The 20773-nt window shown below is 39.4% G+C and overlaps 1 protein-coding gene across 2 annotated transcripts in view; it reads right to left on the bottom strand.

Annotated features, from left to right (window-relative positions):
• Nucleotides 1–20773, bottom strand: part of LOC117292309 (fibrillin-2-like) — a 117101-nt gene that overhangs the window by 75369 nt on the left and 20959 nt on the right. For both annotated transcript variants that reach the window (XM_033774330.1, XM_033774329.1), the window contains exons 12-22: nt 17876–17989; nt 16658–16771; nt 15548–15661; nt 13569–13682; nt 11880–11993; nt 10602–10715; nt 9356–9469; nt 7362–7475; nt 5826–5939; nt 4545–4658; nt 3771–3884 (exon numbers count right to left, since the gene is read on the bottom strand). In XM_033774330.1, coding sequence (XP_033630221.1) covers nt 3771–3884; nt 4545–4658; nt 5826–5939; nt 7362–7475; nt 9356–9469; nt 10602–10715; nt 11880–11993; nt 13569–13682; nt 15548–15661; nt 16658–16771; nt 17876–17989 — 1254 coding nt within the window. The remainder of the gene's footprint in view (nt 1–3770; nt 3885–4544; nt 4659–5825; nt 5940–7361; nt 7476–9355; nt 9470–10601; nt 10716–11879; nt 11994–13568; nt 13683–15547; nt 15662–16657; nt 16772–17875; nt 17990–20773) is intronic.

Raw genomic sequence — 20773 nt, 5'->3', positions numbered from 1 at the left:
GTGTCCATTTTATGTTTTAGTTTATGTAGGAAACTTAAATCTGAAAACTCAGCTATAAGCCGAGTAAACCTTTGGTTTTTTGAACTGTTCGATTGTTTTGATCCTACGTAAATATAGATAAGTAAAATAAAGCTGACATGTGAACATTTCATTTTAAAAGGTGAGGTGCTGTAGTTTTTTTTAGGAAATTAGTAAAACAATGTAGAGAAATAATTTTCGTGTCAACTTACTCATGTAAAACGTATTATGACTGGTTAGTACGTTTTACAAAATAATTTAACTACAGCACCACAGTAAGTAATATTTTAAAGACAGTGGACACTATTGGTAATTGTCAAAGACCAGTCTTCTCACTGGTGTATCTCAACATATGCATAAAATAACAAACCTATGAAAATTTGAGCTCAATCGGTCATCGAACTTGCGAGATAATAATGAAAGAAAAAACACCCTTGTCACACGAAGCTGTGTGCTTTCCGATGCTGATTTAGATACCGCAAAATCTAATTCTGAACTTGCGAGATAATAATGAAAGAAAAAACACCCTTGCCACACGAGTTGTGCGCTTTCAGATGCTTGATTTCGAGAAAATTGTAAAGATGAGGTCTCAAAATCAAATTCGTGTTAAATACTTCTTTCTCGAAAACTACATCACAGAGGGTGCCCTTTCTTATAATGTTTTATACTATCAAACCTCTCCCAATTTTTTGTTACCAAGTAAGGTGATATGCTAATAATTATTTTACATAATTACCAATATAGTGTCCACTAACTTTAAGGGAAGCTTTCCACTGTCATTATCTTCAAACTGTGTAAGTTTAGTGTAAATCTGTGGACATTGTGTTTTGTGTCCTACAAGGAGTACCCAAATCCTTTAAATTTAAAGCCTTTTAAATTTGGATAGTTAAGACTTAAAACTTTTGAAGGATCCTCAAGAAACCCTGATAAAGTCTCTGGATCTTAACTGAGGGGTGAAAACCAAACCATGTTTGAAGAATCTACCGTATTGACAGTTTGTCCCTGTGTACGCCGTTGTGCAGAGGCATACATAATCTGAGCCGCGGTTCTCACAGCGTCCGCCATTCTGACATGGGGAACTTCTGCACGCATTCAGATCTGGAGTGAAAAGAGAAAATGAAGAATAGATGAGAGGCTGTAAAAAAAGAACCAAGTATACAGAGCTTAATACACATCGGTGTCAAGGGCAAGGGCAACAACAAATTGTATTCTTTATTTTATCCCAGATGCAAAACTGACATCTACTAAAAAGCCCTTTGCCTTGGACACGTTGCCTTGGGTTGGGCAATTAAGGCTTCAAAAAGCATTCAAAAACCATTTGAAAGCGCTCATTAAAAAAAAAAATTCACCATCCCGGATAATTTTCCTCACAAGCAGAAGACGCAAGTCGTGGCCCAAAAATAAAAATTGAGGTTTTAACTGCCTTTAATGTGAACGGTGTTTGCTTTGTTGTTTGTGGCAACAATCTCAAAAATTCCCCTCACTGAGGCACAAGGAGGCAGATCATTGGACGACAGCTGCTCTTGGTACATAACAAAAATGCGCGTGACCATGTGCGTTAAGCAAGGGGTCCATATTAGAGTTTTCATTGTTAAAAACAGATGATTCTGCGAGCGGTATTCGTAGTTGTCAGCCAAGCGTTGTCGTTTTCAGCACAACGCAGATTCATTCTAAGTACTGTCGTACGTAGCAATTGAGGGACGACCGTCCTCAAAGCCAAATGCCATCATTACCGTCGCAGAACCATCCATCATCGAAAACAAACACTCTCTAATATCATTTAGAACAAGAACAATACTTACTGGTTTCACAATGGACGCCGGTGTAGTCTTGTGGACAGTTACAGACATACTCGTTAATCCCGTCCACACAGTTCCCTCCATTACGGCAGGGATTACTGCTACATTCATTGATATCTGAACAAGTAGAAATGGTCAAATCTCTGTTAGTATGAACATTCCAAAAATTTACTCCGCAGTAGTAGAATATATTTTTTATATATATACAAGTTGCTAGACACACAAGGCCTGAAAGCCATTTGAAGGTATGGGCTACAATCAACTATTTTTCCAGGGGCTGTTGCCACCTACTCCTGGGGCTGAAACAGGGTTACTCCCCTTTACCTTTACAGTCTATACGGATGTAGGCTTGGGTATCATCCATCAGAAGCCTGACGGATACAGCAGAAAGCAATTAATGATGCACCAGTGGCAACAGTATAACCTTATGGAATATTGGCTGATAGCCTGTTTCTGCTAAGCAGCTTTTTTCTGGGCTTAGACAATTGTGCTTACAGGCTTTACGAAATTGGGCCATGCCATTATTTCACCAAACTGTTCTTAACTCATCTTAGGGCGTTTGGACGAATTAAATTCTGTATCTATAGCAGTGGGACTCATTAAACCAATTGTAAGTTAGGATCAGTTACTCGTCCTAACTCCAGAGAGGATTAATCCTAGCAGTTCGTGAAATCGACCGCAGGTGGGCAACTTAACAAAAAGATTAAGAACAAAGCCTGTTGAGCGTACTCACTTGTCTGACACATGTTTCCGGTATATCCAGCCAAGCACAGGCACACGTAGCTATTGACACGATCCAAGCAAGTACCGCTGTTCTGGCAAGGGTTACTTGCACACTCGTTGATATCTGGCAAAGGGGAATACAACAGGAGCAGGTGTGAAATTGGGGTCAACCAATTTCACACCTCCCGCAAAACACACTGGTGAATCAAACACGGAGGAACAAGGTCCGACGGATACCATTTTCTGATTTTATGCCTCCAGAAAAGCATTTCAAAGCTTTGCTTTTTTTCTAGTTCAACGTGAAGTCGTTTTTGAAAAGACCAAGACAAGATTTTGGCATCAGCCTTTCTATCCATTTGGATATTGGTATGAGCGATTTGTTGTATTTTTTGTGTAAACAGGAAGTAGGAGGCATAAAAGGTCAAAGGGCGTCAGAGAACTTCCCCTGGTTTTTTCGTGGTGTGTGCGCCCAAAATGTCAGGAAAACCGTTCTTTAAATTTTTGATTTTATTTTTTTTACAGATATTTTGAAAGTACCTTTTTTTAGGCTTGAAAATTGCAATAATTTTCCTTTCATAAACAAAGACAAAAAGGGTCGAAACATTATAAAAGGTTGACTTTCATTCCTGACTTTTTGGACGCCATTTGCAGGTGTTTTTATTTGCTTAGTTTTAAGGGTTTGGGAACATGACTCTGAAGATAATCCCTACAGCTATGCCTAAACGTAAAAATATATTTACGCCCTAACTTAATGGATATTTGGGTGGATGGGGATGGGAAGGGAGAGAAGAAAAGAAAAGAAACGAAAATAATTTACAAAAAAAAAGAGGAAAAAAAAGAGGGAAACAGAAAGAAAGAAGCACGAAAATCAAGAGTTGTTAGTTTCTTATCCCAACACCATGGCACCATGAAAACATTCAACGGGTATGTATATTTAACCGATCAGGCAGATCATTTTATCCGGTTGGGAACAAAATGACCTGCCTGTGAGGTATCCGTGACCTTTGGACGCCGGTGGCGACCTAGGTCACGTCTACTTACGACACCTGCGCTCGAGTACTTTCGAGTAACCGCTGTCGGACGGCCTGTTCTGAAGTCACCTTTTGCCTTTTATTTTGCCAGGGAAAAAAACTTGGAGGAAAAACTTGTTAGGATTATTTTTTTTTTGGGGGGGGGGATTAATGGTTAGATCTGAGAGAGGGTTGATCACAATGGAACGAAAGTCTTTACTGATTTCGCAGAAAGTGCCGGTCCATCCAGCAGCACAGTTGCAAGTGAAGAGGTTGATGCCGTCGGCGCACTGTCCTCCGTTGCGACAGGGGAAGCTGTTACACTCATTAATGTCTGTGAAGGGGGGAAAAACACACAACAAAGACATGCTTTATCTTAGTTGTTTTTACCCTTTAAGGCCGAGGTATAGTTGGTCACGCGATGGTCGCTTGATGGAAATCTTGACGTGCCATCATAAAAAATGACAATAAACTGTGTTTTTTAAGATAGCTAGTCAAGATTTCCATCGCGCGACCATCGGCGACCGACTATAAACCGGCCTTTACACCGATGTGTGATAAAGGTACTATTGTACACGTTTGGTAATTGTCAAAGACCAGTATTCTCACTTGGTGTGTCCCAACATATGCACAAAATAACAAGAACCAGTGACAATTTGGTCATCAAATTCAAAGTTGCAAGAGAATAATGGAAAAAAAAAAAAAACCTTGTTGCAAAAGTTTGTGTGCTTTCAGATGCATAATAAAAGGTTTCAGGCCTGAAGCCTTATATTGCTCAAGTGAGAAATTACCTCTTTCTCAAAAACTACAATGTACGTCACTTCAGAAGGAGTCGTTTCTCACAACGTTTTATACTATCAAAAGCTTTCCGTTGCTTGTTCCCATGTCAGTTTTTATGCCAACAATTATTTTAAGTAATTTGTATTCGACCCATGCAAGGGTTTGGAATAAAAAAACAAAAGATTTTGTCTGTAAAATAATATGAAACACTTACTAATTTCGCAGAAGACGCCTTCGTATCCGGGCACGCAGGTACACACAAAGCGGTTAATTTGGTCCCCACATGTTCCTGAGTTCTGACAAGGGTTGCTTGAACATTCGTTGATATCTAAAAGAGTAAAGAAATCAACAGTTTTAATGGTTATAACTTATTATTTGACATTAGATAAAAGTAAAGTGAATAAATAATAGTAGATTCATATATAGTACTCGAATCCAGGACACAGTGATGGTCAAAGCCCTCCACTATTGTTTAACCTAGTCGCTGGGCCTCTTAAAGGCTCGGTCACACAGACCCCGATACCGAGAACAAAAACGAGGACGACAAATATGCACGCCCTCGATTGGTTGAATAATACTGAGTTTGTATGTACTCAGCGTATTGCACTATATAAGACTTTGATATTATTATTATTATTCGATAAGCATGGGCGTATTCTGCGTGGAGCACCTCAACCAATAGAACGCGTTCTCTTTGCGTCGTTGTTGTTATCGCTGCAGTGTGACTTGGCCTTAACTCATTTTCCTCTTTAACTATCTCAGCCCCCTAGTGAGTTTAAAGCCTTTGCTGCCAAGTATGCAGTGCAATATTAAAGTTACAACAGTCTGAAGAACCATCTCTGAACTCACAGTGGGCCATTATTATTAATATAATAATTTGGGGGGGCTAATCTCGTCCTTACTCGCAGCTAGAGCTGAATTGCGAAGGACGCGGCTACAACGTGTTCGAGAAGCAGGCATGCAAGGGCACATTCAGCTGCCAGCCACATCAACCCATTATGACCACGGAGCACAGCCAAGATCGAAAGTGTTTGATTTTTTTCCCTCGTGGCACAGCAGAGAACCAACGCACAACTCAACTCACATTATGGCCCCGACCGGGAGTCGAACCGGGGTCACCTTGGTGAGAGGCGAGCGCTTTACGCACAAGCCAACCGTGCCACCAATGACATTAATGTCATTCCTTAAAGCTGTGAATGAATTGCCTTAAACTTGTCATCGAATTTGCAAGAGAAAAATTCAAGAAAAACATCCTTGTTGCATTACTTTGTGAGCTTTTCGGAAAAAGGCTTCAGCTGAAGTATTTTATTATTTGAGTGAGAAATTACCTCTTTCTCAAAAACTACGTTACTATACGAACAACAGCTCTCCATTGCTTGTTACAAAGTGAGCTTTTATGCTAACAATTATTTTGAGTAATTACTAACAGTGTCCAGTGCCTTTACAGAACTAGATGTTTAAATATTCAGTGGTAAAATCAAGGAGGGTTTCTTACTGATTTCACAGTTGGTTCCTTCGTATCCAGCGGGGCAGTTACAGGTGTACTGGTTGATTTGATTCAAACAGAACCCACCGTTCTGGCACGGATTGCTGGAACATTCATCAATATCTAGAAAAGAATGGAATAGAACAGAGTTTTTATTAGCCAATGATTAAAGACAATCACAGCAATTTGAGTTGGGACTCGCAACACAAACAAAATTATCCTCAATATAAATAGGCGAGGTTTGCGGTAATACACCATGGGAAAAATCTCTTTTGAGTAGTGTTGGTTCTGAAAAGAACCGGTGGTTGACAACTCAACGTTTTAGTAAGCTCTGATCAGTATGCTCTGATCGTCTTCAGGAGAATTTAAAGGAACACGTTGCCTTGGATCGGTCGAGTTGGTCTTTGAAAAGTGTTCTTTAACCATTTGTTATACGTAAAATCGATATGGTTAGAAAGATGTTGTAATTTAAGTAGAATACAATGATCTACACAAATACACCTTGAAATGGCGTGGTTTTCTTTTTACCTCGTCGACTAACACGGTCGGCCATTTATGGGAGTCAAATTTTTGACTCCCATAAATGGCCGACCGTGTTAGTTTGCGACGTAAAATGAAAGCCGTGTAATTTTGAGTGATACTTGTGTGGATCATTATATTCTACTTTTAAAACATCTTTCTAACCATATGCATTTCATAACAAACGATTTCAAATGCTTTTTATAGACCAACTCGTATGATCCAAGGCAACGTGTTCCTTTAATAATATGTGACCCACTCTGTGAGAATGAGTCAGATGTTAACAATTTAAAAAATTGAGTTATATGCATGGCTGGAAAGAACACACCAGCAGCAGTTATTTAGTATACATGTATGTCTAAGCTTTTGGGTGTATCGCGTTGCTGAGTTACTCCCATTTGAAATTAGCAAGTGTATCAATTTTTTGTTAAAAACAAATTACAAGTAAAGTGATGTTTTAAACTACCATTTTGTGCAAAAGGATACAAATTAGACTGAAGTATGATAAAAAAGTTGTTGTATTCATAGCTTGTTTGCCTAAAAATGAGTGTTCTAAAGGTTTACCATGCAAATATAAATCTTAAAATTAAAAAAAATTAAAAAGGCTTTTAAAACTATTTTCGCCATTAAACCATCTATACTCAATAATGCATTGGGCGACATCCGACTCATTTTCACAGAGTGGGTCACATAGATGTATATGTTTTGCAACGGGATAAAGAACAGTTTGTTTTCACCCTAACACCGATGCTTGGTGGCCTTGTGGTCAGACATCTACTCTAGCAATGCAAAGGTCATGGGTTTGATTCCCTCCTTAAGACTAAGGTATTACATCACACTTACATGTACATCACAGCAAAACTAAAACATTAAACTGAAAGGGACTCAAACCCACACGCTGCTGATCAGAAACACCAGAGCTTGAAACCGGTGCTCTTAACCGCAAGGCCAGGTCACATCACATCAGTGCGTCGTTCCCCTCAAAGTTTCCCTCAACCCCGGAGTTAACCCTTAAGTGTCACTTACCGATTTCACAGTTGGTACCTGTGTAACCTGGTGCACATGTACAGGTGTACTGGTTGAGCAAGTCATTACAGGTAGCGCCGAAACGACAAGGTGAGCTCTGGCACTCGTTAAAGTCTATGAGAAAGAAACAAATACCACAAATCAGAAGGAAGCAGAAATCTTTGATGAGTGACCATGTAGACTTTAAAAAAAGAAAAAAAGAAAGAAGTAACAGTTATTTTTTTAAGTAGGATTTGAAACTTTGCATGGTGGAAAACCGATATGGAAAGGTTTGCGGTAACACAATGTAATGACTAATGTGTTGGGGTGGTTCTGTAAAGAACCGTTGGTTTCAACTCGTCGTTTCAATCAGTATGCTCTGATCCTCTTATGGAGAATTTATTTTTTAAAGAAGCAATAGTTCCCCTCTTGCCATTTACCCTAATGTAGGCTTTCACTTTTTGTTTGTTCAAAACATGAGATATGGCCTAACATCACAAGGCCACGGATGAGGGCTACACATACATGTATAACTGATTTGGGCTGTTGACCCAAATCAACTGTCACCAGGAGCTTGTCCCCACCAACCCCTAAGTCTGAAACAGGGCAACCTCGCTACCATGGGCAGCGCGCCGTATCACGCTTGCTCTGCGTACGTCTCTAACCCCTGGGAGGGAAACTCTGATCCGTGTCTTTGATTGGCTATCATATACGCGCACAATTTGAAACGCTGTGCGTCCAAAAAGCTCTATACGCCGAAACGCGTGCGTATAAAGATGTACGTATTCACTTTTTTGTCACGCAACACTGAACGCCAAGGCAAATTTATGACTTTTATTACACACAGCGCATCCAGCATGTGTGCGACTAACGCCCAACACAGAACGGATCAACCACAGGACTAATTATAGTATCCCTTATGTTTGGATATTTTGGAGTTACACTTCCAGGGGTTCTGATCGAGCAAGGCATGCTGGGAAAAAATGGCGCGGCGAGATCGATCACCCCTGGGAATGAGGTTGGAAGCAGGGTTACCCCCTTCACAACCCGTAAGGATGTAGCCATGGGTATCATCCACTAGGAGCCTATATAGCTAGCTGGTAGAGCAAAATGCACTACCTTCCAACTTTTTACGAAGCAATTATGGTTAAGTGCCTTGTTCTGTTTTTGCAAACCCCTGTAGGTATTCAGAGCTTTGTTATTGGTATTAAATGGCTCAAGGGCACAAGTGTCATGACCAGGGGCTAATTTCATAGAGCTGCTTAAGCAAAAAATTTGCTTAAGCACAAAAACAGCTCGCTTATTTTACACATGTTACTTGCCAAATTTTTATGCCATATACATTGCTTGTGACTGGTATTTACACATAGCTGTTGTTTACTTAGCATAACACTTGAGTGGACTCTTGGCCGGTAATCTGATTTTACTAAGCAAGGATTTTTTCGCTTAAGCAGCTCTATAAAATTGGGCCAAGGATTCAAACCCACACTCTGCTGCTGACTACAGGGGCCGATATCATAGAGCTTCTTTAAGCACCAAAATAGATTTGCTTATTTTTACACATGTTACATATTTGCCAAATGTCATGCCATTTACATTGCTTGTGACTGGCATTTAGCTGTTCTGTTGTTAATACTCCGCATAACAATTGAGTCGAGTCTTGGCCGGTAATCTGATTTTACAAAGCAAGAATTTATTTGCTTAAGCAATATTTTCTTGCTTAAACAGCTCCATGAGATTGGGCCCAGAGCTTGGGTCTGGTGACCTACATGTAGACAAGCCCTAAAGACGAAACAACACAATAATGGAAGTTTTCAGACTGTCTTGATGTCCTGCACACATACCCGCTCATATTTATCATTCCTGAAAATAAATAATTTTTTATTTGTACTCCCAATGTTTTCTTGCATTTCAGATAAAAAAAATTCCTTTTTCAGTTGGTTGCCTCCAAGTTGCCTCATTTGACAAGGTCGTACAGAATACAAAACAAATTTTAGTGTGCGAGTTTCTCTTACCAGTTTGGCAGTTGGTTCCAACGTAGCCAGGTACACAAGAACAAGTGTAGCCATTGATGTTGTCGCTACATGTTCCACTGTTCAGACAAGGCGAGCTTGCGCACTCGTTGATATCTGTACAGATACAAAACAAGATTAATAATAATAACCAGTTTTTATATAGCGCTTTTCACACCCGAGGGCTTCTCAAAGCGCTTCCAACATTATTATATTTCTACTAAGCAGAATTTAGCAACGAACCATTTGCTAAAAATCTTTATTAGTGCAACCCTTAGTTATTTAACAGGTTTTCTCACATGTTAATAATAATAATAACAACCAGTTTTGATATATCGCTTTTCACACTTCTCAGCGTCTCAAAGCACTTCCAACATTATTACCCCTGGTCACTGGGCCTTAAATCATTCCTTAAACCATCTCAGCTCCCTGGGGAGTATACAGCCTGTGCGACTATTATATGCGCTACTCGGCTAAACCAATCACAAAAACCATCTCTGCCCTCACAGGTACCCATTAACCCCTGGGTGGAGAGAAGCAATTATAGTGTCTTGCTCATAGGGACACAAGTGTCACAACCGAGATTTGAACCCACACTCGGCTGAACATAAACATCATAGCTTGAGTTCGGTAATCTTATCCACTTGGCCACGTCACCCCACGACACCCCACTGAACAAACTTGATGTCAAATATTATAACGTCCATAAGAGGGGCATGCTTGTGTATCGTAATTGTTTTAACATTCCCAGGCCTGTATGCTTCGTTTTTGAAAGGGGAAGGGCACAAGAGCATTTTCTCCTCAGTAAGAAGCACACTATGAGGAAATTGTAAATTTCTACTGGAGCATTTCAAGGGCACAAAGGCAATGACCATGGGGCACAGAGGCAATCATATTCATTCTTTGTTGTGCTCATTTCTCAAAACCACAGCACCTCAGAAAGTATTTTTTTTAAAGGAAGCTTTCTACCATCTTTATTTTCAAACTGTGTGAGTTTAATGTTAATCTGTGGACATTGTGTTTTGTGTCCTACAAAGTACCCAGCCGTCTATTTCACCAAACTCTTCCTATACTTCGGATTAATCTTAGGACTTAGGACGGGTTCAGTTCCGTAGGACGCATTGAACCCATCCTAAGTTAGGACGGGTTACTCGTCCTAACTCGAGTTAGGATTAATCCTAGCGTTTCGCGAAATCGGCTGCAGACCCTTTAATAATACATAGTACAATATAATAACGGAGTGACTTACTAATCTGGCAGTTGGTACCCTCCCAGCCGGGAGCACAGCGGCAGGAATAGCCATTGATTTCATCACTGCAGGTTCCACCATTGCGACAGGGACCGCTTTGACATTCATTGATATCTGAAAGTGACGATGGGAGAGGAGGATTCACAATATAAGTGCTAGATATCATTGGACATTCACATAGGTTTGTACAGTGAATGTTCTCTATGCTATTTCAATAATGGACATTCACATAGGTTTGTACAGTGAATGTTCTCTTTGCTATTTCATTATTAGACATTGGACATTCACATAGGTTTGTACATAGAATGTTTTCTGTGCTTTTGCGATATTGGACACTATTCATTCACATACATGTATGTTTATACAGCGAATGTTTTCTTTGCTGCTTTGATATTGGATATTGGATATACACATAGGTTTGTACAGCGAATGTTCTCTATGCTATTTCATTATTGGACATTGGACATTAACATAGGTTTGTACATAGAATGTTTTCTGTGCTTTTGCGATATTGGACACTATTCATTCACATACATGTATGTTTGTACAGCGAATGTTTTCTTTGCTGTTTTGATATTGGATATTGGATATTCACATAGGTTTGTACAGTGAATGTTCTCTATGCTATTTCATTATTGCACATTGGACATTCACATAGGTTTGTACATAGAATGTTTTCTTTGCTGTTTTGATATTGGATATTGGATATTCACATAGGTTTCATTGATATCTGAAAGTGACGGTTGGAAAGGAGGATTCACAATAAGTGCTAGATATCATTGAAAATGCACATAGGTTTGTACAGCGAATGTTTTCTTTGCTATTTCGATATTGAACATTCAAATAGGTTTGTACAGCGAATGTTTTCTTTGCTATTTTTATACTAGATATTGTATATTCACATAGGTTTGTACAGCGAATAATTTCTTTGCTGTTTTGATATTGGACACTGTAATTCACATGGGTGTGTACAGCAAATATTTTCTTTGATATTTTGATATTGAACATTGGTCATTCACACAGGTTTGTACAGAGAATATTCTCTATACTATTCCAATATTGGACGATGGTCATTCACATGGGCTTGTACAGCGAATGTTTTCTCTGCTAGTTTGATATTGGACATTGGTCATTTACATTAGGTTTGGGTACATACACCGACAGTTTTCTTTGCTTTTTTGATATTGGACATTGGTCATTCGCATGGGTTTTTACTCAGCGAGTGTTTTCTCAAGGTTTAGAAACAGGTGGACACCCATTGAATAAGAAATGACTTACTGGTTTGACAGCGAGAACCAGTCCAACCAGCTTGACAATTACAGGTATAGCTGTTGATGCCATCCACACAAACGCCTCCATTGAAGCATGGTGAACTTTGACACTCGTTGATATCTAGGGATAATACAAAATGTTATTATTTATATCAGGCTTCCAGAGGCAAAAAATATATCAGCGTATTGAATGCTTTCGTAAAAAGTACCCAGATGACAGCAATATTGTGTCAGTAAAAGTTTGTGGATCATCCGGGCATATAGTCAAGAGCGCGCGCTCACTGTTGATTACCAGTGAACGAAGCTGCACATAATAATCAACAACAATGGCTGCTTCTACAAGCGGCGCGAGATTCGCTTCGGTTTCCGATGAGGATTTTGAAGAACTTTTGAAGAACAAAGCAGTACATATTCTGAGAGTTTACCTGACGAAAAAAAAAAAAATCTTCCAACGAACTCCAACGAGTTTTGAAACTTGGATGTTGTATCAGAAAAAACCCATAAGGAAGTTGAATTTGAAAATCTGGAGCCAAAATAGTGTTGCTTTGATCATGGAGGTAGTGCTTTGATCAAGTCCTCAGCCTGATATAAATAATATTAATAATATTGGATGTGTTTTTTTTCGGGGGATACAAGAATATATTGCACTCGCTGTGACAATATAGTCTTGTATCTCCCTCAAAGCCATCCAATATTATATAATTTTATATATAACGGTATTTTATTTCTCTTTGGCCTATTACAGCCACTCGGTCAGGGCTAAATAAACCTTGTGCGTTGATGTTATCCAGCCACCATCTTAGAGGTAAAACGATGAGCAAAAAAAATTCAATTTAATTACAAACTTGAAAAAAAGATGGTGACTGGCTCAAATACAACGCATCGTTTATCATAAAGTGGAGATTTATGGTTGCTTGATAACTTTTATGTTTTGTTCTCTATTCTTTTGTATGTTCGTTGTTTGTTGTGAGTAAAAAAAAATTAATTTTTTTTTTAAAAATGCACAGATGTTTACGCGCAGTGCCCAGGATTGGCCAATGAACGGCCGTTTTTTACCTCTAGATGAGGAAGCCCTACTGATGTGACAAGGTCTATAAACCTCTCCCGTGAACATGTAAAAAAGCACATCAGGAGTGCAAACTACATGTGAAGCAACTCAACTGCAACTGAGCCGGCCTACCCTATGCACATGTATCCTCCCAAGTGTCATCTGTATCTGGAACACCCTACCAGCCACCGTGGTTTCAGGCTCAGTCTCTGGAGGTCTTCCTGAGTCGCCTGAACCCACTCACCCTCCGATAGTCTACCACACGGACATCTTTTTACTTGCACCTTGACCTCAGTCTATAGCACATTTTTTTAATATATTTATGCCCATGACCAAGCACTTTTGCACCCAAGTACGACTATTGACCCATTTCACCTGACGTCATCATCAGAAAAATCTTGAACGCGCCATACTGGTGGGCACTTTCACTGTGCGTTTTCATATATAACTCTTATTGAGTATGCTGTGCGTTATGCAGTGAAGTGCGCATTTTAGGCGACGCAGCGTTAATACAAGTAAACCTAACTGCCCACCAACATGGTGAGCGTGGCATCAGTCGCCGCGAGTGACACACGTGCAAGGGGTCAATACTCCTCTGGAGGGATGTACTTATTGGAAGATAGATAGATAGATGAGAGGTATACTCACTGATGCTACAGACGGTTCCAGTCCACCCAGACAAACAGGCACATCGGAATCCATTGATGAGATCAGTACAGGTTCCACCATTCTCACAGGGGTTACCAGCGCATTCATTGATATCTGGAAAAAGAAATAGTCCAAAGATTTGAAAGGATATCGGAGGATCGAGCAGATACCATTAAAATCCTGCAGTAAAGGGGAGGGATAGTCACGTATAATTACTGACAAAATTTTGTCCTTGTGCATGCTATAGCTTTAGCATGATAGGGGCAGTTGGGGTATTTGAAGCTGTTGGTCAAGCTTTAACCAGTGAATTGTTGGAATTAATATACAATCTCTGGACTGTCTGAAACTTGTTGGGAAAGCTTGGGGGTCCATTAATAATAATATATAGTTCAGAGTGGCAGCTGTTGACTGACACGATAAGTTGAAAGGCGTTTTAATAAAGTATGAAACTCTGTAAATGTATCCATTTTCCAACGTCCTTGAGCTCTGTACGTGCATTGCATTTTTATGACCGAGGCAGTTTTCAGATATGCATTCATGCGCGTAGTATGCATCTAAAGGTATCCAAAACAACCGGTTATAAACAGCTCCGGCCGGTCATTATCAACCATTCATAAAAACCTCAGACAGTTTCGCTATTCCTATTGGTGGAGAGCGCGTCACGTGGGTGTGTATAAACCTTTGATTATGAACAGTAAAAAGTGTTGAAACATGGGCGTGACATGCGAGCTTGCACCTGTTCTTATAAGACAGTTAGTTTCTTCATTCCTATTGGTCGAGAGCAATGGCTGAAACAGTTGTGCCACATCACGCGATACGCGCGACGCGCACAGTATTCCCTTCAAGGAGTTGTTTACCCGAGGGCGGCGGAGGGCTTTACCATTTCATAGCTGGAGGGGTGTTGTGTTGAAAGAAATCATTGAACGATTATAATTTTTGCATTTATTTTACTTTTTGACCAAAAAGTGTTGATGTTTTTGACCGAAAAGGTAATTATGAATGGGAATCGAAGTGTGTTGAATCAGCTTTCAATTAGTGGTTTAAACCCGCCGAGGCCTGGTTCTTGATAATTATCAAGAACCAAGCCTCGTTGGGAATAAACCAATAGTCATGCTAGTTGAAAACCTCTTCACCACACATTGATTCCCTTATTTACACACCCCAACATGACGCACTCTCTACCAATAGGAAAAGCGAAACTGTCTAGCGAGGTATTTATGAATGCTGATTCAAGGGAAAGTTTAATGACCCCGGAATTAAAAAAGAATGGGAGTTACAAGAACTTTCAAGCTTGGCCACAAAAAATGTGGAAACTTCCTTGTGAGTGAGTGAGTGCGTTTACGTTGTCGTTGATGGGTTGTCTAACTGAATTGATAAGCAGTTAATTGCATAGGGCAGTCAAGGGCACCAACAACGCTTGGTGATCTAGTGGTTCCGACATCTGCTGTAGAAAGGCCGAGGTAGTGGGTTCAAACCACACCAGAGTGACCTAGGCAGTTTCAGCCTACGGGATAGCTCCATTAAAGAAAGGGGCTAAAAACAAAAACGTATTTTTTATCTGACAACTCACACCTGTTATCTCTTTGTAAGCGCTCTTCCAAACAGTGAACTTAATAGACCTTTATCACGCTGTCACCACCTTGGTCATGTTCCTTGTTTCCCATAACAGTAATGAATGCTAACATTCATTGCGCATGGCACCAGACTATTATTTCGTCCAACCTCAGTTTGGTTACAATGAGTTGGAATGGCGTAAAATCAAGATGGCCACACCGTGATAAAGGTCTATTTGATCATACACAACCCAGGGTTGATCAGCTGTATGCAAACAGTGGCCAGCAAACTGAAGACGTCTCTGCATTACTGTCTCGGATAGTGGCGGTAGATTGCCATGTATGTTCCGGTTTGAAATATGGTCCCGCCAATGGATGTTTAGCATTAGGCGCTTTACAATCTTTATTATTATTATTACTACTTACTGATTTCACAGTTGGTGCCAGTGTAGCCCGGCACACAAGTACAGGTATATCGGTTTGTGAGGTCGTTACAGGTACCACCATTGGCACACGGCTGGCTTCGGCATTCATTGTCATCTGAAAACAAATACCGTCAATATTCAAATACTTGAAAAAATTACGAAAACATTACAGAAATACCAAAATACAACTAGAACAAACAGAAGCCTAGGTATTGCCCAAAAGGGGTGTTGGAACATGGGGTACCATAGGGGTGTCTGAAATAGGCGAGTCTGAAATAGGGGTGTCTGAAACAGAGGTGTCTGAAATAGGGGTGTCTGAAATAGGGGTGTCTGAACATAGGGGTGTCTGAACATAGGGATGTCTGAACATAGGGGTGTCTGATCATACAGTTTGTAGCCTGGGTGTATGAACATAGGGATGTCTGAACACAGGGGAGTTGGAACACAGGGGAGTTGGAACACAGGGGTGTCTGAACATAGGGATGTCTGGGTGTCTGAACATAGAGATGTCTGAACATAGGGGTGTCTGAACATAGGGTTGTCTTAATATAGGGACGTCCGAACATAGGGGAGTTGGAACATAGGGGTTGTCGGAACATAGCTAGAGTTGTCATACAATGTAGTCTTTTGCAAGGCCTCCGTGGTTTGGACAGCTTCATAGAGTCGCGGTCCCGGACTGGAACAGGAGACAAGACACGCGAGTGGCGAATCCATGAGGGCCTTTCCAACTTGTTTGTGAGAGTTCTTTCAAACTTGACTTTTGCTACCCAAAAGGTTGGCTAAAGTCCAAACCAAACAGAAGCGACGGGGGTTAGCGGGTCAGCATACATTGATGCACGTTTCATACTCTATGAATATTTAATCAACAAAACCGCAATATAAGCTGGAAACGGCCCTCGTGGCTTCGCCAATCGCGTGTGTGGTCTCCCGTTCCAGTCGCTTGGGACCGCGGCTCTACGAAGCTGTCCAAAGCCACGAAGGCCTTGACAAAAGGCTAGAGTTGTGGGAACATTGGGGTTGTAACCAAGTAAACCACAACATGAAACAAAACACAACTAAAAGGAAACAAAATGACAAAGGTTTTTAATAATAAAAAAAATAAAAAACTTACCATTCTGACAGCGGTTACCGCTGTAGCCCGGTAAGCAAGTACAGATGTAGCCATTGATCTGATCTGCACACTGTCCGCCATTCAAACAAGGGTTGGACGCACACTCATTGATATCTGCACAAGTCAAATGTACATTGATTCATTTGTTAATATAAAGCATAGAATTTGATATACATGTAACATGTGTGACATTAGCTGCAAGGTTTTATAATAATAATAACAATAATATTAATAATAACCAGTTTTTATATAGTGCTTTTCAAACCCGAGGGTTTCTCAAAGCGCTTCGGACATTATTAACCCAGGTTATAACACCCTTTACAAAAGTTCTGCCAATCATTGGTTTAGGGCATGTTACATGATATGTCTTAGTTTTACAAGAAACCCTGTGGCATCTTGCTCAAGGACACAATTGTCACGACTTGGACCCGAACTTAATAATAATAATAATAATAACAATTTGGGGGGCTAATCATCATTACTTGCAGCTAAGAGCTGAATTGCGAAGGACGCGGCTACAACGTGTTTGAGAAGCTGGCATGCAAGGGCGCCTTTGGCTGACAGCCACATCAACCCCTTATGACCATGGAGCACAGCCAAGATCGAAGAGTGTTTGATTTTTCCCGAGGGAGGAAAACCGGATAGTCTGGAAAACCCTCGTGGCACAGCAGAGAACCAATGCACAACTCAACTACATGTACATACATGTATGGCCCTGGCCGGGAATCGAACCGGGGTCACCTTGGTGAGAGGCTAGCGCTTTACGCACAAGCCAACTGTGCCACCCATTAGGACACTTTGATGCTATGCTGATTAGAAACACTCAAGCCCAATTTCATGGAGAGCTGCTTCAGCACAAAAAAAGTAGCAACGCACAACAAAATTATGCTTACCAGCCAAACGGCATTGTCACAAATGCAATTTGTGACTGGTATCCTGCTCACTTCTGCTTAGCAGAAAATCTTTAAGCAAGATTTTCCTGCTTAAGAAGCTGTATGAAAATGGGTCTAGAGCAGTTTAAATCAATGTTTGTATGAGAGAGATTGGTTATTGCCAGCTTGGTGTTTATATCCCTTGTGTGGGAGTTTGCCGAGTTCCCTTGATGGGAAGATCATCTAAACAAAGTAATAAACAAACAAACAAACAAACAAACAAACAAACAAACAGGCAATATTAAAACATAACACGCAAATTAACATGGGTTCAATTGCTACTTACTGATGCTACAAACTGTCCCCGTCCAGCCAGGCTGACACGTACAGGTGTATTGGTTAATCCCGTCCTGGCAATTGCCACCATTCTGGCAAGGGTTGCTTTGGCATTCGTTGATATCTTGTAAATACGGAATTAAAAACACTCGGAAAGTTAGACATTTTTGTTAAGTCTATCCGACAGCAGGCTGCTGTATAGGAACTGGAACTTGGTATCAATCAATTGGAATGGTTAGAACAAAGGATTAAATACAAATGTAATATATACAAAAAGAACAAGTAAAAAGGTAGAAAACACATCAAAATCATTAAAGGAACAGAAAGTATATCATGTGGGGTTGGATAGACAAGACCCTGTTAAAAGCACATGGTAATTGTCAAAAACCAGCAATCAAACATGATGTGACCCAACATATACATGAAATCTGTAAAAGTTTAAACTTTTGTTCATTGGAGTCCAAAGTAAAAACTGGAAAATTGTTTAGATAATTTCACTGTTTTCAAATATATTGAGTTTAGACACAAGATCAAATCTTGTTTTTCTGATCGATCCCAAAATTCAGATTTAAATTTTAAATATTTTTTTGTTTATAGATTTAAGAGTGTCATTAGCTTTCATTTCAGTGAATCAATCAAACTTTTTTTCAAACAGTAATTAATTTAAAACTACAAAATGAATTATTGTCGGGATCTTGACATTGTCTTATGTCCACCAACCATGTACACATTTTTCACATGCTACATGTATTTTCTGCTTTGTCCGTGGCATGCCAAAACCTTTGTACTTTCTTTCATTTTTGAACTAGCCTCAAATACCAAATCATTTTGTTCAGAGAAAAAAAAAATTCAGAAACAAATTAATAATTTTGTTCCGCAAAAAAATTCGCCCATGTAACATAAAGAGGTTGTAGTTCCTGTATTACTTGACTGACATCAGTTAAATTAACTTCACATTTTAACACAAAATCATGATCAGCGTACATGTAAATTTTGATCAATACATACTAGTGAGGAACACAATGTAAAATTCATATTACAGACACAATGAATACATAATTAAGATAATATATACAACTTGAAAGAGGAACATAAATTAATATCAGAAATAAATGCATCATGGATTGTAAGTCAGACATCCTTCCTCCATGGGCTGCGTTTGCAGTAGCACAACAAGAAAAAATATTCCAAATTACTTCATTCCTCAATCAAGGAGGTGCGTGGTGGTGGGGGGGGGGGGGGGGTGGAGCCAGGAGTTTAAAAAAACGTACCACAGTATTTAAATGATGAAAGAAAAAATACCCTTGTTGGACGAATTTGTGTGCTTTCAGATAAGATTAAAAGACTTCTAGCTAGAAGTCTTTTATTATTTTATCAACAGCTCTCCGATGCTCGTTACCAAGACAGTTTTTAAGTTAATATTTGTTAAGAGTAATTACCAAACGTGTACCTTCCCTTTAAGGGTGCACTTTTCAAAGCTGTATGTATGCCAAAACCAAAAGTTTGACTGAGGTGAAACTTGGTGTATTGTTAGTCAATGATATTAACTTCTTGAACTCAAAATGACGTCATGATGATTGCGGTTATCATGTTGTTTTGACAACTTTTGCAATTTTGATAATTTATTACAAATTTTGTTTTTCACACCAGGCTTTTACTTCTGGAGACCGAACAGCGAGAGTTTGTTCACAAACTCTCAGTGTCTCGTTAGGAAGTGTTGTTACATGTAGTTAGTTCGCAGAATTTCTAAAATATATAATATCTGATGCAAAAGTAAATCATGTTTATGTTTGTTTCGTACCTTCATGATTTCTGCCAAACCACCCTATGGTTTTAATCCTCCCCCCACAAATACTTTTTGAATTCATAACAAAAGAAAAGTGTGGGTTTTGGAGCTTTGTTTCAATTTTTTCTTGAAAAAAAAAATGAATTGCAAAAGCATATTCATGAATAATATAATAATAATAAAAAACAAGGCCTATCAAGCGCATTTGGGATGTATAACGTAAGTTGTGTGCTTATTTACCGGTTGATAACATCAAAATAGTACTATTTTTTTAGGTTCATTATCTTTTCTTGTAGCTAGGAGGCTGAACTACGAAGGACATGGCTACAATATGTTTTAGCTGCTGGCATTTAAAGGTGCCATTATTATACTTATTAAATCTAGTTCCTTGTCTACTCATCAGTGAAATTAGTATATAACCCCCTAGTACACAAGGGACCAGACTGCTTCCCTTTCAGCCTCATTTTGACAGTACTGGTTCGAAAGGATGAGAAACAAAATGGCGTCACCAAAGCAGAGTTGCAATTTTTTGTATTCCTTTTTTTTTTTGGGGGGGGGGGTGGTGGGTAGAAAATGTCACTTAAATATATTTCTTCTTGTGCTACTGTCATAGGCTAAAGAAATAATAAACAAAAAATATTCAATATATTATCACAGAAAATGTTTCAAAGCAAATTCAATCAATGCACATTGTATTAAAAAATGCAAAATAATATTCAAATCATGTACAATGAGATATAAATGTACATGTTATCAATAAAACAATAATGATGATATGGTGAAATGACAAAAGACAAAGACAAATTATTACATGTTCCTGTTAAATGAAGGCTAAAAATCAGTTAATATGAATGAAGAGGGAAGGAATTATGAAAATGTTGCAGGGATTTTGTTTAACAATGGGAGCTAATGGTGAAACTTATTTGAAATTTTGGTTGTTCAGGGGTGCAGGAGTGAACTGAAGACAGTTTGAATTGTATAAGTAGGTGTAACTCCCAAAATCAGCATCTTGAAAAGGGATTGGTTTGAAATTAGACATGTGTACAAGACACCAATCGTCTGCCCAGAACTATAAAGCCATTAAAGACACTGGACACTATTGGTAATTGTCAAAGACTAGTC

The sequence above is a fragment of the Asterias rubens genome, chromosome 7 (assembly GCF_902459465.1).
Source record: "Asterias rubens chromosome 7, eAstRub1.3, whole genome shotgun sequence".
In the NCBI taxonomy this organism is placed as follows: Eukaryota; Metazoa; Echinodermata; class Asteroidea; order Forcipulatida; family Asteriidae; genus Asterias; species Asterias rubens.
Note: the sequence above shows the minus strand (reverse complement) of the source record. Positions and strands in the feature narration are given on the sequence as shown.